At 41.8% G+C, this 18,206-nt stretch overlaps 1 protein-coding gene across 1 annotated transcript; it reads right to left on the reverse strand.

Annotated features, from left to right (window-relative positions):
* Nucleotides 1-3,510: 3,510 nt before the first annotated feature.
* IL1R2 (interleukin 1 receptor type 2) lies at nucleotides 3,511-17,196 on the reverse strand. The gene is given in 10 exon segments (XM_064408055.1): nucleotides 3,511-5,596; nucleotides 6,893-7,038; nucleotides 9,275-9,410; nucleotides 10,168-10,233; nucleotides 11,295-11,469; nucleotides 12,874-13,048; nucleotides 15,135-15,393; nucleotides 15,490-15,570; nucleotides 15,573-15,619; nucleotides 17,153-17,196. Coding segments are annotated over 10 exon segments (1,245 nt in total). The 5' UTR covers nucleotides 17,185-17,196; the 3' UTR covers nucleotides 3,511-5,468.
* Nucleotides 17,197-18,206: the final 1,010 nt, after the last annotated feature.

An 18,206-nucleotide genomic window follows, 5' to 3' on the forward strand; every position in this document is an offset into this window, starting at 1 on the left:
AGGAAGAAATTTGCCACTGTGAGGCACTCTAACAGGTTGCCCAGAGAAGCTGTGGGTGCCCCATCACTGCAACTGTTCAAAGCCAGGTTGGATGGGACTTTGAGTAATCTTCTAATGGAAAGTGCCCTTGCCCATGGAAGGAGGATTGGAACTAGATGATCTCTGAGGTCCCTTCCAACCTAAATAATTCTACAATTTAATGATAAGAAGGAGGAACAAGTCTCCAGCATTCACAGGCTAGCAGAGTAACGATGATGAGACCAAAGAAACCACTGTGTCTTGCCCATACTCTCCTCTGGAGTGTTCTCAAACCAGTTGAAAGATCAGCCATGGTAAGGTCCAGTCAAAGAAAAATAGTGGTAGTAACATACTGAGGGTACATGTAATCACACCCTTTAATTAATTTGTTCAGCAGTGTCTCCAGCTTGAAAGCCACAAGTCACTTGAGAGTCTTTTTTGCAAGTAAACAAACAGTATCAACTACTTCCAGTCATAGCCTAGCCCCCTCAGCACTTATGACGAAGGACATTTGGGAGCCAAAGCAAGCAAACATTATGATTCACTTATCCCACAGCTTAGCAGATGGATAAATGAAACCTTTATAACCAAGGCAGAACAAAGCCTCTGCAGCTTTAAATGAATAGCACTATTCAAGCCTCATGAGACACAAACACTGGCAATGCCTCATTATCCACAAAGGAATCAAGATGTGCATTTCTATGAAATTTACATACATATAAGTGAAGTTCCTGGGGCACAACTCAAAAGAAGACAAACTAGTAAAAACAGTGAGAGAGGACCTTCACTTCTTATCAGGACTGAGATACTGACCTTTTCAACATGTTACAAAGCAGATTGCTGTTTACACCTGAAGTCATTGTCAGGTTCTGGGACAATTTAGACCGGGGCAAAAAATTTAAAATTGATAGAACGGACACACAACTATAAGAGCCAAACTACACTTTGCAGTTAAAGATTCAGAAATGGATGAATTTCCCAAGCTCTAACTAGTGAGTTTGGTTCTACATGAGTTTTCTGAACTTTAATAATAACAATAATAACAACAATAATATTAGTGCCTGACTGAAGAATTTCAGGAAGATAATATGTGCTTTTTGAAAACCGTCTGGAGTTACATTTCAGTTGCTTTATTGAGCTCTTTACACTGTGTATACTAGGTAATGTATAAACTGATAGAGACTGTAGTTTCCAGCACAATGAACACACTAAAGGACAATATATATATACATATATGTATATAAGTGGTTTACTTATCAATGACATGAGTTTGTCCACCGGAAGCAAGATAGTTTATGATATTTCCTTTCCTATATAACTGGTTTTTCCAGTCTTCTGCTGCAGCCCAGCAGCGCCAGGAAGGAGCAGGCAGACACTGTCTGCCATGGAAGCTGAGCTGGCTGAGAGCTTTGGAAAGGGTGACAGGGCCCAGCTCACCTGCAGTCATTCAGCAGACTTCCTCCTGGTCCCAGCAGGGCTCTCTGTACTACATCCACACACACAGGACAGCTCTTTCTTTTCTTCCTGTAATAGCTGTGACACTTTATGACCATAAATCTTTGAGCCACAAATGTTTTCCAAGGCACCAGCTAGATATTTTCAGCCTCCTTCTTATGTTGGATTCCACAATATCCACCTTTGGGTCTGCTTCCCAACCTCTTACAGTATTTTAATTTAGTGCAAGCCTGTGCTTGCTCTGCACAGAGCTGCCAACATTAAAGTCATTTCCCAAGAAAGCCCAGCAGCTTTGACTACATTACAAGGTGTCTCTGGACTTTAGACTGATTCTTTTTGTAACCTCTCTGATAACCCGAAATCCAGTGATCCACAACCAGTCATTCCTTTATCCATGAATCCATGAAGAATGGACTCATCTCATTTTGTCTTAAACTGGTGGAAAAAGACAGACACCTCCGAGATGCAACTCATCCCATTTATTTTAGGCACCAGAGAGAAGTCTTTCTCCACTGAGTGGACAGGAAACATCAATGGCTGTCTTGGATTACCTCTATTCCTTTAGGCTTTGTGAAGGCTGGATGAGAGGTACCCCACCCTAGGCCATCCTTAGCAGCTGCAAGGTTATGGATAGGGAGTTCTCAGCTCCAAAACATAAGAACTATTTTTTACTTTTTTGCCCTGCTAGACCTGTTGCTTTCCAGACTTGAGGCAGAATAATCATAAACACTTTCATTAGCTGTTCATACCTAAAACACTATTCCTGGCAATGATATTTCAAAAAGGAGGTCCTTGTCCTCCTGCATGCATGCCCTCCCTCTCTAGCTACTAGAATTAAAAATGTAACTTTCTTGTCTTGATCAACTCTATGTGCAGGTCAGCCCTTGTTTTCACTTGCTCCCACATTTTTTAAAGTTTTGTTTAGGAGCCAGCAGATGAAATTATTTAGTGCTTTTCACATTATATTTAGGTTCAGTTTGGGTGCTACTCTGGTCAAACATTAGACATGCTGCCTATTTAGATGGATAAGTGACATCAAGATCACATACACTGAAAACTAGAAAATAGTTGTTAACTCAATTTGTGTTTTCTGAAAACAACTTATGCACAAAAATCCTCTGTCCTGGATGCTAATTCAAGCCAAGACCATGGTACACCAACCTTTTCCTCTCTGAGGTGTAGGTGTGCCTCTGAAGTTGTTGAAGGTAGACTAGCTCTCTGGAAAATGCTATAAACCCACACAGTCCCAGGAACGAGGTACCCTTGTCCTCATTACATCCATAATTTTTCTGAAGAGAAACATTGTTGTGCAGAGCCCTGAATCCTTGATGTTCCCTAATACTGTACTTCTTTCCAGGTTTGGAAAAGAGCTGCCATCCTCAAAGAGACATCTCATGTCTCACATCTCTCTTCCCACTCAACTCACACACCAGCATTTTGGTTTATTTGTTTACCATTTTTCCACATAACATTTTCAAAACCTAGATAAACCATGTTGCCCTTGTGTATAATGATGCAAATCAGTGTAAAGCATTTCCATGATGTAGATCTCTTGTTCAAATCTATCTGTAAAATATTTACACTGTGTAGTTCACCTGAAGACATCTGCTTAGGAGGATTGTACTAGTAGTCAGAGAATATTGTACTAGTAGTCAGAGAAGCAAATATAATTTCATAAAAGATAAGCCTTTGTTTCTTTACTTTCCTTTCGTATTCAAGATGCCAGTGAGTATGTAACAGCAATTCTCTAAATACCTAATTTTTATCTTATATTCATATTTTTTCTCCTCCTCTGGTTTTGAAGGGTCTGAGGTATTTAACTTATGGCATCAGTACTCTGTAAACCAAAAGTTCTGGTTTTTCCCAGTACTTAGTGAAATCCAACCCTGCACCTACAGCCAGGTGTGTGATCACACTACTCTTGGAGGATACAGATGGAAAGGAAGAGGAAATTACATACCAAAAGTTCTGTTTTTTCCCAGTACTTAGTGAAATCCAACCCTGCACCTACAGCCAGGTGTGTGATCACACTACTCTTGGAGGATACAGATGGAAAGGAAGAGGAAATTACATGTTTAAACATTACACTTATTGACAAACCTAATTTGTTCTCTAGGTATAGACTAGCAATTGCTTGAAAATAATGAGCATTCCTGATGCTCCTAAAACATTTTCAATGTTCCTTCCAATACTGGTCAGTTAATCAATAGCTTTCTCCCTTCAAAGAACAGATATCCAAGTGGACTGAGTCTTCTCCACACTTGAATCTACCTTTTTCCCATCTGCCCATAAAGTACTTGTAGTCCTTATCATCTTTAATATTCTACACTTGGAAACAGTGAGTCCTGTGGAGTTCTCTGGATGCCCTTGACCTAAACTGCGTCAGAACTCTAATCTCTGTGCCTGTATCTTCACAACAAGCATTTAGAGTATTTAAAGGGAGGCTTTGGTCTGAATCTCATTACATATGAATGTTCTTGCTAATAGAGTGAAGATTTCTTAACTCTAGCCACATCCTACTCTTCAAAATCCTTCCAGATATTTATTGGGCCAAACTCAGAGCCAGCTAAAGGTGGTGGTGGAAAGGAATAAGGTCATGATCTCTCCCAGATGGATGGGAGCCATTCACTTCTCTAGTGTGTTACAATTTGCTCTTTTGGAGACTAAGTTTTTCCTGATTTTTTTTCCTAAAGTTTGAAAATCTTCTGGGATGATTTGTATGAACAAAAAGGTTTATCTTTGGTGCCTGTGAGAGGTGTTGGTATTTTGGTATTGGTAGAGGTAGAGGTTATGGACCTGTACTAATCTAGGCCTTAATGCAGGTTCTCTTCCCTCCTGTACAGACGAAGATAATACACATTATATAACATGTAACGATTTCTCAGCTGTCATGAGTGGTATCTCTTTGAAGAGGAAGAGAGGAAGTAACCAAATAATTTTACTCATTCTGACCCTCAAAGTACAACATGGTCACTGATTATTTATTGCTCCCTTATGATTTATGTCAAGACTAGAATCCAGCTAGGTTAACCTAACAGGCAGTGTTTTATATCCTGTGTAACCAATTTACATACTGCAATTCAAAGGACACAATCTGAATCTATACCAGACTGGTCACAAAAGGGCTGGAGGAACAAAAGTGTGAGACTGTTCATTATTACTGGCAATCTGTCCAGTCACTTACAGGAATAAAACTTTTTATTAGTGAAATCACTCTCAAAACACTTCAACATCCTCCAATTCTTTCCTTGGCAAAGATGACAACATGTTACAGCTGCTTATAAATCTCTAGCTACAACATATTGGTAGATAAAACAGAATTGAATTCTTCTGTGTACAGTTTTCTTTTATACAGATGGAGTTATCTCTGGGGGAGGGATATTCTGAGACAGTCTATTTAAGCAAAGTGTAATCCAAATGGTGAACAAATTTAGTTTTTCTGTGGAGAAGTTCATAGATATACAGTTGCCATGACAACTGCATTTGGCTCTGAAAAGGGAAAACAAATGGCTCTTTTTAGACTCAAGTAAAATAAATTTAGTCTGGTTGCATAGAAAAATTGCTTTTTCCCTCTAGTGTCAAATAGTCCTTCTGTAGCTAGCTTCCTTAGCTTCTCTTTTTAGATTTTAGGGGTTTCTTTTCCTTTAAAAAAAAAAAAAAAACAGTACAAGTGTTGGAATTACAAAAGGTGAGAGCACCTCCCTTTCCCTACCCTTCCCATATCCAGAGCATGATTTTGTGTTCCAAAATTCTACAGATTGCACCCTAGTTACAAAATAAAAGAAGCAGATTTCCTGCATCTAAGCAGCATAAAAATGCAAACTTATATTCTTAACTTCATCTTCATCAGAAGACTGGGAAAAGTGGGAAAGAGCTGTTGTTATTGGTCTGTTGGGAATGCAGTATATCAGGTCTGAAATGCTTGCTGTGTCTGATGTGAAAGATGGCCAGGGTGATTTTTTGTTCTGTTGGCAGTTGGAGAACTCAAGTGGACTTTAAACCTTTGGAATTGTATATCCTTTATCAGCTCTACTTTTCCAGCACTTGTGCATGCATATCCCTCCCACGATCAAACAGGCCAGCACAACAGGAATCATTGCAATGTACCAGGACAGACCAACAGCTGGAAAAGTAAACAAATTAAATATTAGAAAACCAGAAAAAAAAAATGAAGTCCCAAGAACATAGCTCTCTTAGCTCAAGTCCGAAGAGGAGAAATGACAGTAAAAAGGATGTCTGCAGGTTAACCTTCCAGCAGGGCTTACCACCTTTGAAAGGAAGAGATCTATTGATTGAGCACTCTGGGAAACATGTTCATGAGGATAGGAGGAAGGATTGGAAAACAACAGAGAACGAGAATTTAAAGTTCAATCATTGCATACACCCAATTTTCTGAACCCCTGATCAGAAAGCCGTGTGCTTTCTATCTTGGTTTGTTTAAAGCAGAGACATTCCAAGCAGGAAATCCAAGCACCTTGTGGATCATGAATACTTAACAATTAGTCCATCCTCAAGTTGTGTGAATAATTTTTTCCTACAGAGCAGCTTATAAATTAGTAACAATCAACCCAAGACTTGGAACTTCTTCCCAAATCCAGCTAATTTCCAACGCCAGTGTCTGTCCAGACCATTCTGGATTGTTCCAATGTACATTTTCCCCTCTGTAGTTATTCTGATGTAGATCATGGAAGACAAGGGCAGCACATGATCCAACAAAATGAGTACAAATCCCTCATCATTGACTGCTGGAGTGAGTCATAACTGATAATGAAGTCTGAAAGTGTTCATGTGCCTTTCTAAGACAGTGTGAGCAAGCTTTGGTGATTCACCAACGTCATGCAAAGAAACAATTAGCATTGCTTCACGTGGTTTATACAGCTGGCCCTTGGCCAGTGGTTTATCGCACTGCAACATTAATTGCACTCAGTTTAGGTCTTCTCTTCCCATCACTAGGCGCCAAAGTAACAACACCCATCATAATTTACACTTCTTGTTATTTTGGCAGCAGTCTGTGCATAAGGAAAAGAAACACTCTAATGATTTATTCTGTTATTGTCTTTTTTTTTTCTTATTTGTTGAGGAACTGGAGGAGATTTGGCCATGCTGCAAAGAGAGTTTGCCAGTAGTCTCACTGGAACACTTATTTCACAAAGTGTATCTAAATTGGAGTCTTATCCAATAAACAGATATATCAGCACAGATGGATCCTTATCCCTGCATAAAATGTCAGTAAATGACCTACAGAAGGTGCATTTTGTGAACAGGCTCTACCAAAGACTACAGGTGAAGGAGGCAACCAGATTTTCCCCAGGCAGTAACTTATCCTGACACTTGCTCCTACTGTATAAACAGATCAAATGCTAATTTAGGATTAGAATAATAATAAAAATTATCAAAAATAAGCAGTAAAAATAATTACCTTCTTGCTTGACCCTTGTTGGCAGTTCTTGGTATCCATAGCTGTTCTGGGCCAGACAGGTAAAGTCTGTGTAAAAGTCCACTTCTTCAACAGAATCAAAAATCAGTGGTACTTCAATGAAGTTTTCACCATTTTCTACAATTTCTCTGGAAGAATAAGAAAGATTTAATGTTAATTATTTTAATAAGATGTTTTTTCTCTATTTGATGTGTTCATTCTAACAGCACATTGCAAGATAATGCATTGGATATTGCTTCATTTCTGAACCAGCCCCTCAGCATTCAAGGATGCCTGTTGTCTTCAGCCCAGTTGTGCTACTTGAGTCCCAGTGGGCAGTACCTATCTTGCAGCTTTTGGAGTCTAGAGGGAAAAAAATACCTGGATTTGTCTTGCAAAAATAAAGAAAAGGGAGGGGAAAAAGGCAAGCGTGTATCTTTGATACATTAGCATTGTGCAAGGACCTAATTCCTTCTCTCTGACCACCTAAGGTTAATTCTTACAATCAGCAGAGGGCATATGGAGAACAGAACTCTGCAAATGTTCTCTGAGAAAGCTGAACCACCATTCCTGTCTATCACGTGCTCAAAGCCAGTAGCTCAATACAAGAAAGTGTCCAAGAATTTTCCAGTTAATTTCAACATTATTATTTTAGGAATCCCACTATTTGAAAGTGTTTTTTAAGCTGGAGTCAAACATTGTCCCTTGATACCTTCTAGTCATAACCAGAACAGCTGTCCATCATGAGCCTGCACTGCATGGCAGCAATGGAATTCCCTGGGCACTCCTCCCAGGAGCTCTTTGCCAGGGATTGCTGCAGGGAATTTGTTTTCCCAGGGGCATTTGAGTTGTTTTATCATGCTGCCATAATGAGAGCTTCCAGCAGAACTGGAGTCTCTCACACACTGTGGGTCCTGCAGGAGCCTCATCTGTCACTGTCCTTGTGCAATTCCATGATAATATATAACAGCAGTGATGATAGTGGTAAGCATAACAAAAACAATTTTTAAAGTCCAAGTAAAAAAGTGCTGCTCTATTCTAAAGTCTGCAGAGACTATAGCTGCAGCACATTTTTATGGTTCCTGGCCACAAGTTCAATGCATTTGCACCTATCCGTATAAACAAGATTATAAATTAATTTCCCCAGTCATGCTGTGGGGAGTGGGAAAACACCTAAAGGCTTGGGCATATTCCTCTGGCTGCAGCATGGCCAGGCTGTTATCTGGCACTGGTGGCCAAAAATTGCCAAAACCATCTCACATCCCTAACAGTCAAACATTCTTGTCCCTCAAAATGTGGATGTCACATGTACAAACTCTGTTGGAAATGGCCCCTACCCCATGCTAAACCCTAATCAATAGCCAGAAATCCTTTGGGAAGGTGCTAGCTGGTGTGTGACCAGTTGAGCAAGTAACAGCAGAGGCAACGGCATCCCAGAGCCAAGGAACCTTCTGGGCTCTGTCCACCGGTACAGGCAGAGCCACCAGGCAAGTGTAATGATCTTTTTGGACACTCTGAATTTCATGAAACAAGAAACAAAACCAGTTGACTTGGTCCTCAATTAAGAGGTTTCAGTCAGAAAGTTTAGCTCACATTTACAAAAACACTAGAGGTGTGCCTGGATGTAGTGAGTTACTCAGGTAAGACACCACAGGTACAGAAAGCAGGTATCCTTCCCTTTCCTGGTGGGAAAAGCCTTGAGGTATGTAGCTATGAGGCAGCTGAAAGAAGGCACTTCGAGACTGGGAGACACAATGAATCAGGGCAAGAGGATTCATGGAACATCCTGTTTCTCCCTCCCACCAGCATTCCCTTCAGTGCTATCCTAGCATCTGTTCTAGCACTCAGCGGGTGTCTGTGTGAGTCAGTTTAACCCACTAATGTGGAAAAGAACAAGCTTAGGGGGGAAAACAGTGTTATTTAGAAAACAAAACAAAACCCATCAAACCACTAGATAATTTTCTGTTGCCTTAGTATATTCTGAGAACCTCATGAATGTCAGGGAGAAAACATTGCCACTTTGCTGGCATGGAGTAAGGAGACATGTAAGAGAAGCACTGGAAAGGATCAAGTCTCCTTGCTTTCCACTGCAGTCAGCCCTTACAACAGCTCAGTTGCTCATGAAAATGTGCTTAAAGTTTGTCTCAAAGTTGGCTCATTTGCAAAATACCATGTCACAAAAAACAGAGATAAAGCATTTATTTCACTTACTGGGTTGGGCTTGGGGTTTTTTTGCTTGCCTGCCCTTTTTTTTCCTTAGCTCTCACCTTCACTTCAGATCTGTCCATTTTCCATTTCATTACCTGGCATTCAACTGCACTGAGAGCCCCTGTAGCACTGCAGGTTAGAATATAAGGACAAGGAAGCACTTTCAGCCAGACTTACTGTCGTTCCCCCTCTGTAACTCTGCTTTGTTTATAAACCACATCAACGCTGGTGTCATTTGCCAGCCATTCCACATCAGTTTGGAAATGGCTGCTCAGCCCAACAAACACTTTGCACGGGAGAGTCATCTTGGAGCCTGTCAAAAAAAAAAAAAAAAGATTGAAAAACAATTTAGACACATATGAAGAACTACTCTTTCTTTTGGTGAAAACCAACAACTCCAGTGGGAGATCCCACACACGTCAAGAACCACTACTTTCAAAGCTAAAGTTAATCTCCAGATTGCTTTTGATCCCCTACTCCTTGGAACCAAGATCCTTCAGTGTGGCAGTCCTTCCTGCTGCTAACCAAATAATTTCCCTATTGCAACACTTACCAACTCTTGCATTAAACACATTCCCCAGAGGCAAGGCTGTGTCCCTGCAGCCTTGCCCTTTCTGACACAGTGCAGCCCCAAGGGCACTGTGGGATTTGCCCCTCTGGAGTAGCTTTATTTTTAATTTAATGCTGTGCATTAACCAGCAGCACAGCTTCACTCACAGATGCTGTGGGTGAGGACATTCAGCTGAAGGTTGGACCTCCAGGAATAAAGTGATTTTGCAGAATTTCTGAAATTATTAATTGCTATAATTACTGTAACTCAGGGATAAGGAGATTTCAGACTGATGTGTATCTGTATTATATGGAAGTATATCTATATACCCAGAAGACAGCATCTGGTTGTAGATGTTAAAAAGCAAAGAATAGTCCAGAACCAACCCTCAACTAATATAACTGAGATCAAAAACCGACAACAATTTATGCCAACAAATTACACCATAAGAGGACCTAGTTTTTCTCTGACTCTAGTTTTTCTCTGACTAAATGTTTCCAAATATGATGTTGGGCCTTACCAAGAGCAGCTGATGTTGTCTTTTGGGCTGGATACACAATTATCGGGGTAATTCTCTTCTCTTGTTCTTGGCAGAAAAAGAGAACAGAGTCAGTGCTAAGACAAGAGAAAATGCGGGCATGGCCGCACAACCAGACACATGCCACATCAGCCAACGCTGTAGTCTGCCAGGAAGGTTTGATTGCCAAAGCCTCCGGCAGGCAGCGATTTTCCCGCTCCATCCGGAGCGCGCTGTGGGGACGGGCGGGCTCCGCCGCCCGAGCCTCAGGCGCGGCGCGGGGAACGTGCGGCACGGGCGCCCCCTGCCGGCGCTCCGCGCAGCTGCGCCGGCCCCGCCGCCATCCCCGCCCTGAGCACTGCGGCCTGTCCCCGCCTGGGCCACCGCCAAATGGCGGCCAAATGATCGCCCGCTCCCCCGAGGGCCTCGGCAGGGACACGCCGCCTTCTGCCCCCAGGACATCAATTATTCCGTTTTACAAACGCGGGTACTTGCAGGAGAGACCCCCGCCCCGCCAGGGGTGCTGTGGGAGCCCCTTCAGGGCCAGGACAAGCACTCCCTTGGCACGGCTGAAAGGCTCCTCTCAAGAGTTTCATTAGCAAAGAAGAGGTTTTCTTATGTGCTGTAATGTTTTAATATGTCCATCATTGAATCATAGAGCCACAGAATCATTTAGGTTGGAAGAAACCTTAAATGTCCCTAAAATCTTTCTTAAAAGGCTCCTAGGACCACTAATTCCATCCCTCCTGCCATGGGCATGGACACTTTCCACTAGACCAAACTGGTTAATCCCCATCCAACCTGGCCTTGAACACTTCCAAGGAGGGTGGTGGGGGCATCCACAACTCCTCTGGGCAACCTGTGCCAGTGCCTCACTACCCTTGCAGTAAAAACTTCCTCCTAATAGCTAATCTCAGCCTGCCCTCTTTCCATTTGGAGCCATTTGCCCTTGTCCTGTCACTTCATACTCTTGTAAGAAGCCCTCTCCACTTCTAAGTCCCATTCAGGTACTGATCGGCCACAGTTCAGCCACACCGAAGCCTTCTCTTTTCCAGGCTGAATAAACCCAATTCTCTCAGCCTTTCCTTGTAGGAGAGGTGCTCCATCCTTCTGATCTGAAGGACACTTACCAACAGTCTCCAGTTGAATTGTCCTGGTGATTTCATACGGCACACCTTCAAATGGAAATGACATCTTGCAGGTGTAATACCCTGCATCTGTTGGTAGCACAGATGTCATGATCAGAGACGCTGAACCTTTCAGAATGACGAATCTTTCATTGTCCTCTTCCAAAGGCTGAGCATCCTGGAGAAAGGACAGAAACTGGTGTTATGACTCAGATTGCTACACCCTGTGTAAATCTCAGACAAATTATCTCTGTCTCTCTGTTATTAGAAGTTCACTTATCAGTGGGAAATCTGAGCAGTTCTGCTTTCTTACCAAAACACAAGTTCTTTTAATGTGGATCTCTAAAATGCCTTGGGGCACTATATGTGTGAAGTGTGAAGAATTGCTATTTCAATCTATCTATAATGTGTGTGCATAGCTCTTCCATAGTGCACATTTTAAGATGGAAGACATATAATAGGCTCTTCCTTGAGTCATCTTAAGAGCAATCACACAAGATTTTAGTACTCATGGAGGTTTTCACAATGTTATCTGTACGTATTCCTGTGTATGTATCCATACTTTCCATACATGACCACAGAAGAATAATATTCTAAGGCATTCTTTGAAGACAAATACTTGTAGTCATGCAGGATTTCACGTAACTATTACTTACCCTATAGACTATTAGAAATTCCTGCTCTGTATCCCTAAGGCTCTGTTCATACACAGGCTGGAGACCTGCTAGGAGAAATTATGTTCCTCCCTCATGAAGGCAGGGTAGCTCTTCCTTACATTTGTAACAAGAACCATATTGAGGGGGGCAGCCTTTCGCTTAGATAAAGTGGGTTATGTTCCCACTTCGGAAGGGAGTCCTGAGCAGCAACATTTTGCTGGAAGGGTACAGCTCATAACCTAGGCACTGCAAGCCAGCCTGTATATTGCCTCCTATGGTAAGGCTACAACTGCACAAGGCAGTGTGATCGTAGTGGGAGTGTAAATAACAGCCAAACTGAGGTATTATGGCAATGGAAGAAGAATCCCCTGCTCTCCAGTGTGAAATTCAACAGCCAAGGATGTTGTATTTGATCTTAGAGGCAAAATCAGTCTTGTCCACTTGAAAAGCAGCAAACTGGGCAGTTGGGCAAGAGAACACTCCAAGCATTATATAATTCATCCAGTATTTCCAAACAGTGTATTCCACTTGATTAACGAAAGCTACCCCCTCTGAACATGGAAGCAGTATCCCTGGGAGGTCTTACTTTATGGGATTCACTAGAGGGGCCATGAAAAGAAGCACTGTGTCAAAGAGAAGGGCCTGATATCAGGTGGCAAACCCTGTAGTTGGGTAAATAATCTAGCTTTATAATCTGTTACACTGCCTATGAGAACATAAAACATGTGAAACACTTCATCCTGTGCTGAGTGTTCCCCAGAGAACTTTTCTTAAAATGTTTTCTTAAATACATCTGCCCCAAAATTCCCAGTATATTACACTATGCTAGTGACTTAAGCAACATGATGTTCAGGAGAAAGGTAAAGTGGATATTTATGTGCCAAGCTGGGATGAGGTTACGCACAAAGAGGAATTAAATGTTCTACCTTGTACCACTTCAGCTCCAGGCTTGTCCTATTTGGTGTAAAATCCCACAGGTCAGGACAAACAATCTTTCCAGAGGTGAAAGTGAAGAGGACCTGGGGATAGGCAATCTTCCAAGCAGATGTTTTCTCCACAACTGTGAGGTGGATGGAGACCTTGGCGCAGTAGGAGGAGTTCCTGGTGACAGAGCAGGGAGAGCCCCCAAGAGTGATGAGAGGAACTCAAATGACACCCTTGGTTTCCTCCTGGCTCCATTTCCCTCCTTAACAGAGGCCAAGACTGAGATCACACCAGGCGGGATGCTGGAAAATCACTGGTACAGTTCTTTTGGCATGATCGAAACTTGTTGCTGACACGTGTCTGCCTCAGACCTTCAGTCTTTTATTTTTAGTATGAGTTTCATGTGCACCTTTAGGCTGCAGCACGATTTTAACTGTGTCAGGAGGGGGAACATGTTAACCTGAACAGTAGCAGGTATGTCATGAACCCTCCCCCATTTCCTTGGAAGAGGTTTTGACTGTGAAAACCCTAATGGTTAAGTAAAAAGCTTAAAGCATGTATGACAATACATCTGCAGTTACTATTGTACAACCATAGATGTTTCTGTGAGTACATATAATTTTCTGTAGCAAATAAGGCATTCTGGCTTTGAAAGGTTCACAATATTCAACTTTTCTTTCTGGCCCCAAGTGACAATCACTTCCAATCCCAAGGAAGACCAAACTGGGAGAGATAGATGCTTAAATTCCATCCTTTATAACCTCTGGAACCCTGCTTCAGAGATGCTGCTCTCTGTTCAGGGCAGTGCATGATCCTAAAGGAGCCAGTGAAGCCAGGAGGGCCAGGCTGCCACTTCCAGGACAGCAGCTGTGGGCTGCAAGCAGACAGACTGACACTATTGCTAGGGCACTGTGGCCATCTGTCACGTACAGGCCAGATGCCCAAATCCAAAATATTTGCTCCACAGAACACAGAAGCAGAGATCTATGATAGTTTGCTGCTACCTTCCTTTTACAGAGTTGATAAAAAGATCTGCTGGCTTCCCTGCAGGATAATTTGTAAAGGAGATGTAATTTGCTTGTACTTTCAAACAAATTTCACAGCATTTTACTAGATCTCTCAGTAACACTGCCATAGTGTTATATATTGACAAAATGAGGCAGAATAGTCCAAAAAGGGGATTTAAAAGCACTCTTGAACATCTCAGGCAACTACTCTGCTCTAGAACAGTATTTGCAACCTTTTGCTCTTTGGGCTTCACCAGCATCTTCTCTTCTGCTCCACAATGGAAATTGCTGCTGAGACATGGGGAAAAGCCAACCTGACACACCAAGCATGATTTCTCAGCTTGTGTATCTCTTCTATTGCTGACACACATCCCAAGGTGTGCTGTGCAAGCAAGGAGACCATGCAGTCCACAAGCAGCTCCAAGGATGTAGAGATATGTTCTCCAGTATAAGCCCCAGAGCCAAGTGCCAGAAGTATACTGAGAGGCTGGCTGGCAGCAGGAGATGGCAGGGGACAGGGACCTGGAACATCTTCAGAATTTCAAGCTCTAAGGGTGATGGGGTTTTTTGCCTTCATGGGTCCTCAACAAATCCAGAACCTGGCACCTCTTTTGACTTGGTACAGTGTGCTGTCAGATTGAAAACACTCAGAAAAAAATTACCAATAGGGCTGAAGAGAGCCATGGCTAAAATCTCAACTCACTGCAACACCACGAGTCTGGTACTAGCTAGTAAATACACACTGATCTCATGAAAATTCTTCCAATAATACCAAGTCAATCAAGTTCTGGTTTAGAATGTGACTCAGAAGAAAAGTGAAGACCAGGGATATAGAGGTGGGGAAAGGAAAGCCACCGCAGAACTACAATGCCTTAAACATGCTTCATAAGGCAATCTGAGGTGCAACAAGTGCATTTGTGCTCAGCAAACCTGCTGCCTGCAGCATGTCCCACTTGTCATAGCACTGACTGGCTCAGAGGTAACTAGAAAAAACTCTATACACTATTCTCCTATGAGATTGTAGCCAAAGTGGCAATGCTGTGTCACCATTTATGCAGATTTCAGTACTGGTAACTATAGGAGACACACAATGCACTCTAAGGGTCTCGACTTCCCACATTTTTTCTCTCTAATAAGGTCAGCAAGGAAATTGTCTTATTCAGAAATGCTCTGGATATAACTGGGGTTTACAATCAAGGTAATGCCTTTAGACATAGTAATTTGTTAGTGAACTAGATTTTCTTTTAAATACCTACCTTCTTGTGCAGATATATGCTCCTGAGTCTTCTAGCATCACTGGCAAAAACCAGAGTGCATTTCCTTTAGCCCAGATTCTTGAATCTTCATCTCTTCCTGATATCATGGTGTTTGAACCATTTTTATACCATGTGATATTAGGGGTCAAGGCAGAGAAATCCAAATGTTTGTAACTGGGGGAAGGGCATTTCAGAACCACAGGTTCTCCATGCAGTTCATGGTAGTGATTGAGAAACACGGTGTGATCTGGGCAGTTTTCTATACAAATCAGAGATATTTTTACATTACTGTCAGAGAGGAACATTTAAAAGAATGGTGAGGGAAACAGAAGGAAAATAAAAAATCTACACTTACCTGTGTTTTTGATTTGCTGGAGTCTGAAAGCAGTCGCACCTACTGTGCATGTCACCAGGACAAAGAAGAGCCCATGCATTTTTTCCAGAGGAAATCAGAAGAAGAGGGTGGAAGGAAATTGTTTTGTAATCTACAAGGAAGTTTATTACAAGAGAGATTATATAATCAAAATACTCAACATTATCTAAAGAATTAACTGCTATTTTTCTCACTCCAGACCTGGGGAGCTTTGGTCCACCCTCAGGGAGCAGAAAGGTGTCTCCATCCCTAGTTTATGGGGGCTGAACTGTGGAACCAGAACATCTGGCTTGGCACACACATATCACTTTTGGCCCTTCCCTTTCACTCCAGAAGATGAAGACAGCATACCACAAGTTACTGCTGTCCCTACAGCTTTTCAGAGCAACAGCTACGGGTGGAAACATTTAGCTCTGCTTATTTTGCAGTAAGATTTGACTGAGGCACAGGTCAGCTGCTTCGAGTGAGCTGTAGTGTTGTAGCTTGGGTGAACACAGGAGCAAAGTAGGCCAGCTAGTGTGAATCAGGCTGCAGGAAAACTTCCTGCTACAAGCAGAGCCAAGCTTTCTTGTCCCCAACAAATGTTTCTGTTGGGACAAAAAACATGGACTGCTATGGCATGTATACCCATCCTGATGGTGGTGCACAAGTTTTCAGCATGGACACTATTACCATCTGTTCTAAAAAAAAAGATAAGGAAAACCCTGAACAACCTGTCCTGCAAATCAGACAGGGTGGCTGCTAAGGGAAAACAAAATTCTCCTCTGCCAGTCATGCATCAAGTGTCATCTGTATGGACCTGACATGGGCATGGCAGTGTCTGTGTGCATCACTGAATGCTTCTGCTCTCCCACGAGGCCTCAGCTCCTGCTAGTCAGTTGATTGATTATACTTTACCTTGATGTGCCATGGGCAAAAATGTATAAAACATGCTGGATAGAGGCACTAGTTTATGCTCTGTGTAAGGAATTTATGAGAAATACAGTAGACATATCCACATGATACATTTCCATTTTACATTCAGAAATGGAAATTGCATGCATTTAACATTACCTTAAAACTATGATGAATATTAAATGACTGTACAATTATTTCAAATCAAAACCAAAAATAAATATTTCTATCAACATAACAAAGCCATATTCATAGGTATACACCTTTGGGCATCTTTTTGTATCCCATCATGCTCATACTTCCATCATGGTTTTAATCCAAATTTCTTCCTGTTCTAGTAGCTATACTTACCTGACATCTGATAGTTTGACTACAATAAACTATTTCCAAATCATTGTGATCTGTACAACACCACAAAACCAACCTCTTGCTCAATAATACTCTTTCATAACCATGGGTCATCTCCCCTACTCTTTGGTCTGCCTGGGTTTCCAGGGAATTGGTATGGAGCTCTAGCCTCTCTCAGCTACACCTGAACCAGGTGCTAGAGGCATTAACAAGCCCCAGAGTTCACATCAATACCCTGTGGCAGGTGAGTTTCTCTCTCTTCAGATCATTTGCCTGACAAAAATACTTGGTTTTTATGTTCAGAGCTTTATGGTCCCTTTGGTTTAGTAACTAACAATCTCCATAAGCCATTTGAGGGTTTAGGGAAAGTTTTCATTCCTAAATTTCAGTCAGATTCACTTACCTGTGTTTCTGTAGTCTTGCAGCCATAAGCATCTCACAAAAAGAAGCGATCACACTGAAAATTCCTGGTGAAGACCTTATATAGGGTTGAGCTCAACACACAGCGGAAATTTGTCTCTCATTGCCCAATCAGATTTGTGTCAAAACCAAATAACGTTTTAGACCCAACTTTCTTTCCTTCCGTAGAGTGAGGATAAGAGAAACAGAGGCACAGACACAGAGAAAATATGTGTTTGGATTTCCCAAAAAAAGGGGAAATGACTGCTAAATATATGACTAATTTTCCCCTTTTCTGACGAATGGTAGCTTGCATATACTCATGTCTTCACATGACTGTTTCACACGCTACCTCGAGTAAAAACTTCACGGGTAACAAAAGGTACACTGCAGCATAGTCAGCAGCTAAATAATCGCAATCTTCACATTTTGTGGTTTATCAAGCTGTTCATGGACAACATAAATCTTCTGTGATTGTGATTTCCTGGTGAATCACAAATGTGCTGATTCCCCTTTCTTCTCATAACATCCATTTTAGTGTGACAGCCTGCATTAAGGCTCTCTTGCAATGGGGTATAAAGAAGTAACAGCTAGAAGCAAATTATGATTTCCAGGCTCATGGGAAGGAGTAAGAAAAGCATTAATGAATTGTGGCAATTTTGGCCTTTTAGAAGAGGGTAATCAAGTGAGGGGCTGCAGTTCCCAGATAAACTAATATCCTCAGATACATCTAAGAAGGATCAACATTTTCAACAGCTTTCTTCAGAAGGGTTCTGCCTTGGTTGTCTTTTTATTCAGAAAATATCTTGATCACATGCAGCAGTGTCAGGACTGCTCAGGTTTCAGTTGTTCCTCAAGTTTTAGTTGTTTATCTGAAGGTGCAAAAGTCTGGTTTAGAATAACTCAGGAGGAAAGGAAAGATAGAGCAAGAATTTTATATTTTTTTTAGTAGATGTCTGCTGAGAAGGCCACATCGTTTTGTGGTTAGCTATCACTGAGTATTTATAAACAGAAATGTGCAAGTCTAGCAGCTATATATATAGAGAGACTCTCTTAGG

The sequence above is a fragment of the Passer domesticus genome, chromosome 2, assembly GCF_036417665.1.
Source record: "Passer domesticus isolate bPasDom1 chromosome 2, bPasDom1.hap1, whole genome shotgun sequence".
Classification (NCBI taxonomy): domain Eukaryota; kingdom Metazoa; phylum Chordata; class Aves; order Passeriformes; family Passeridae; genus Passer; species Passer domesticus.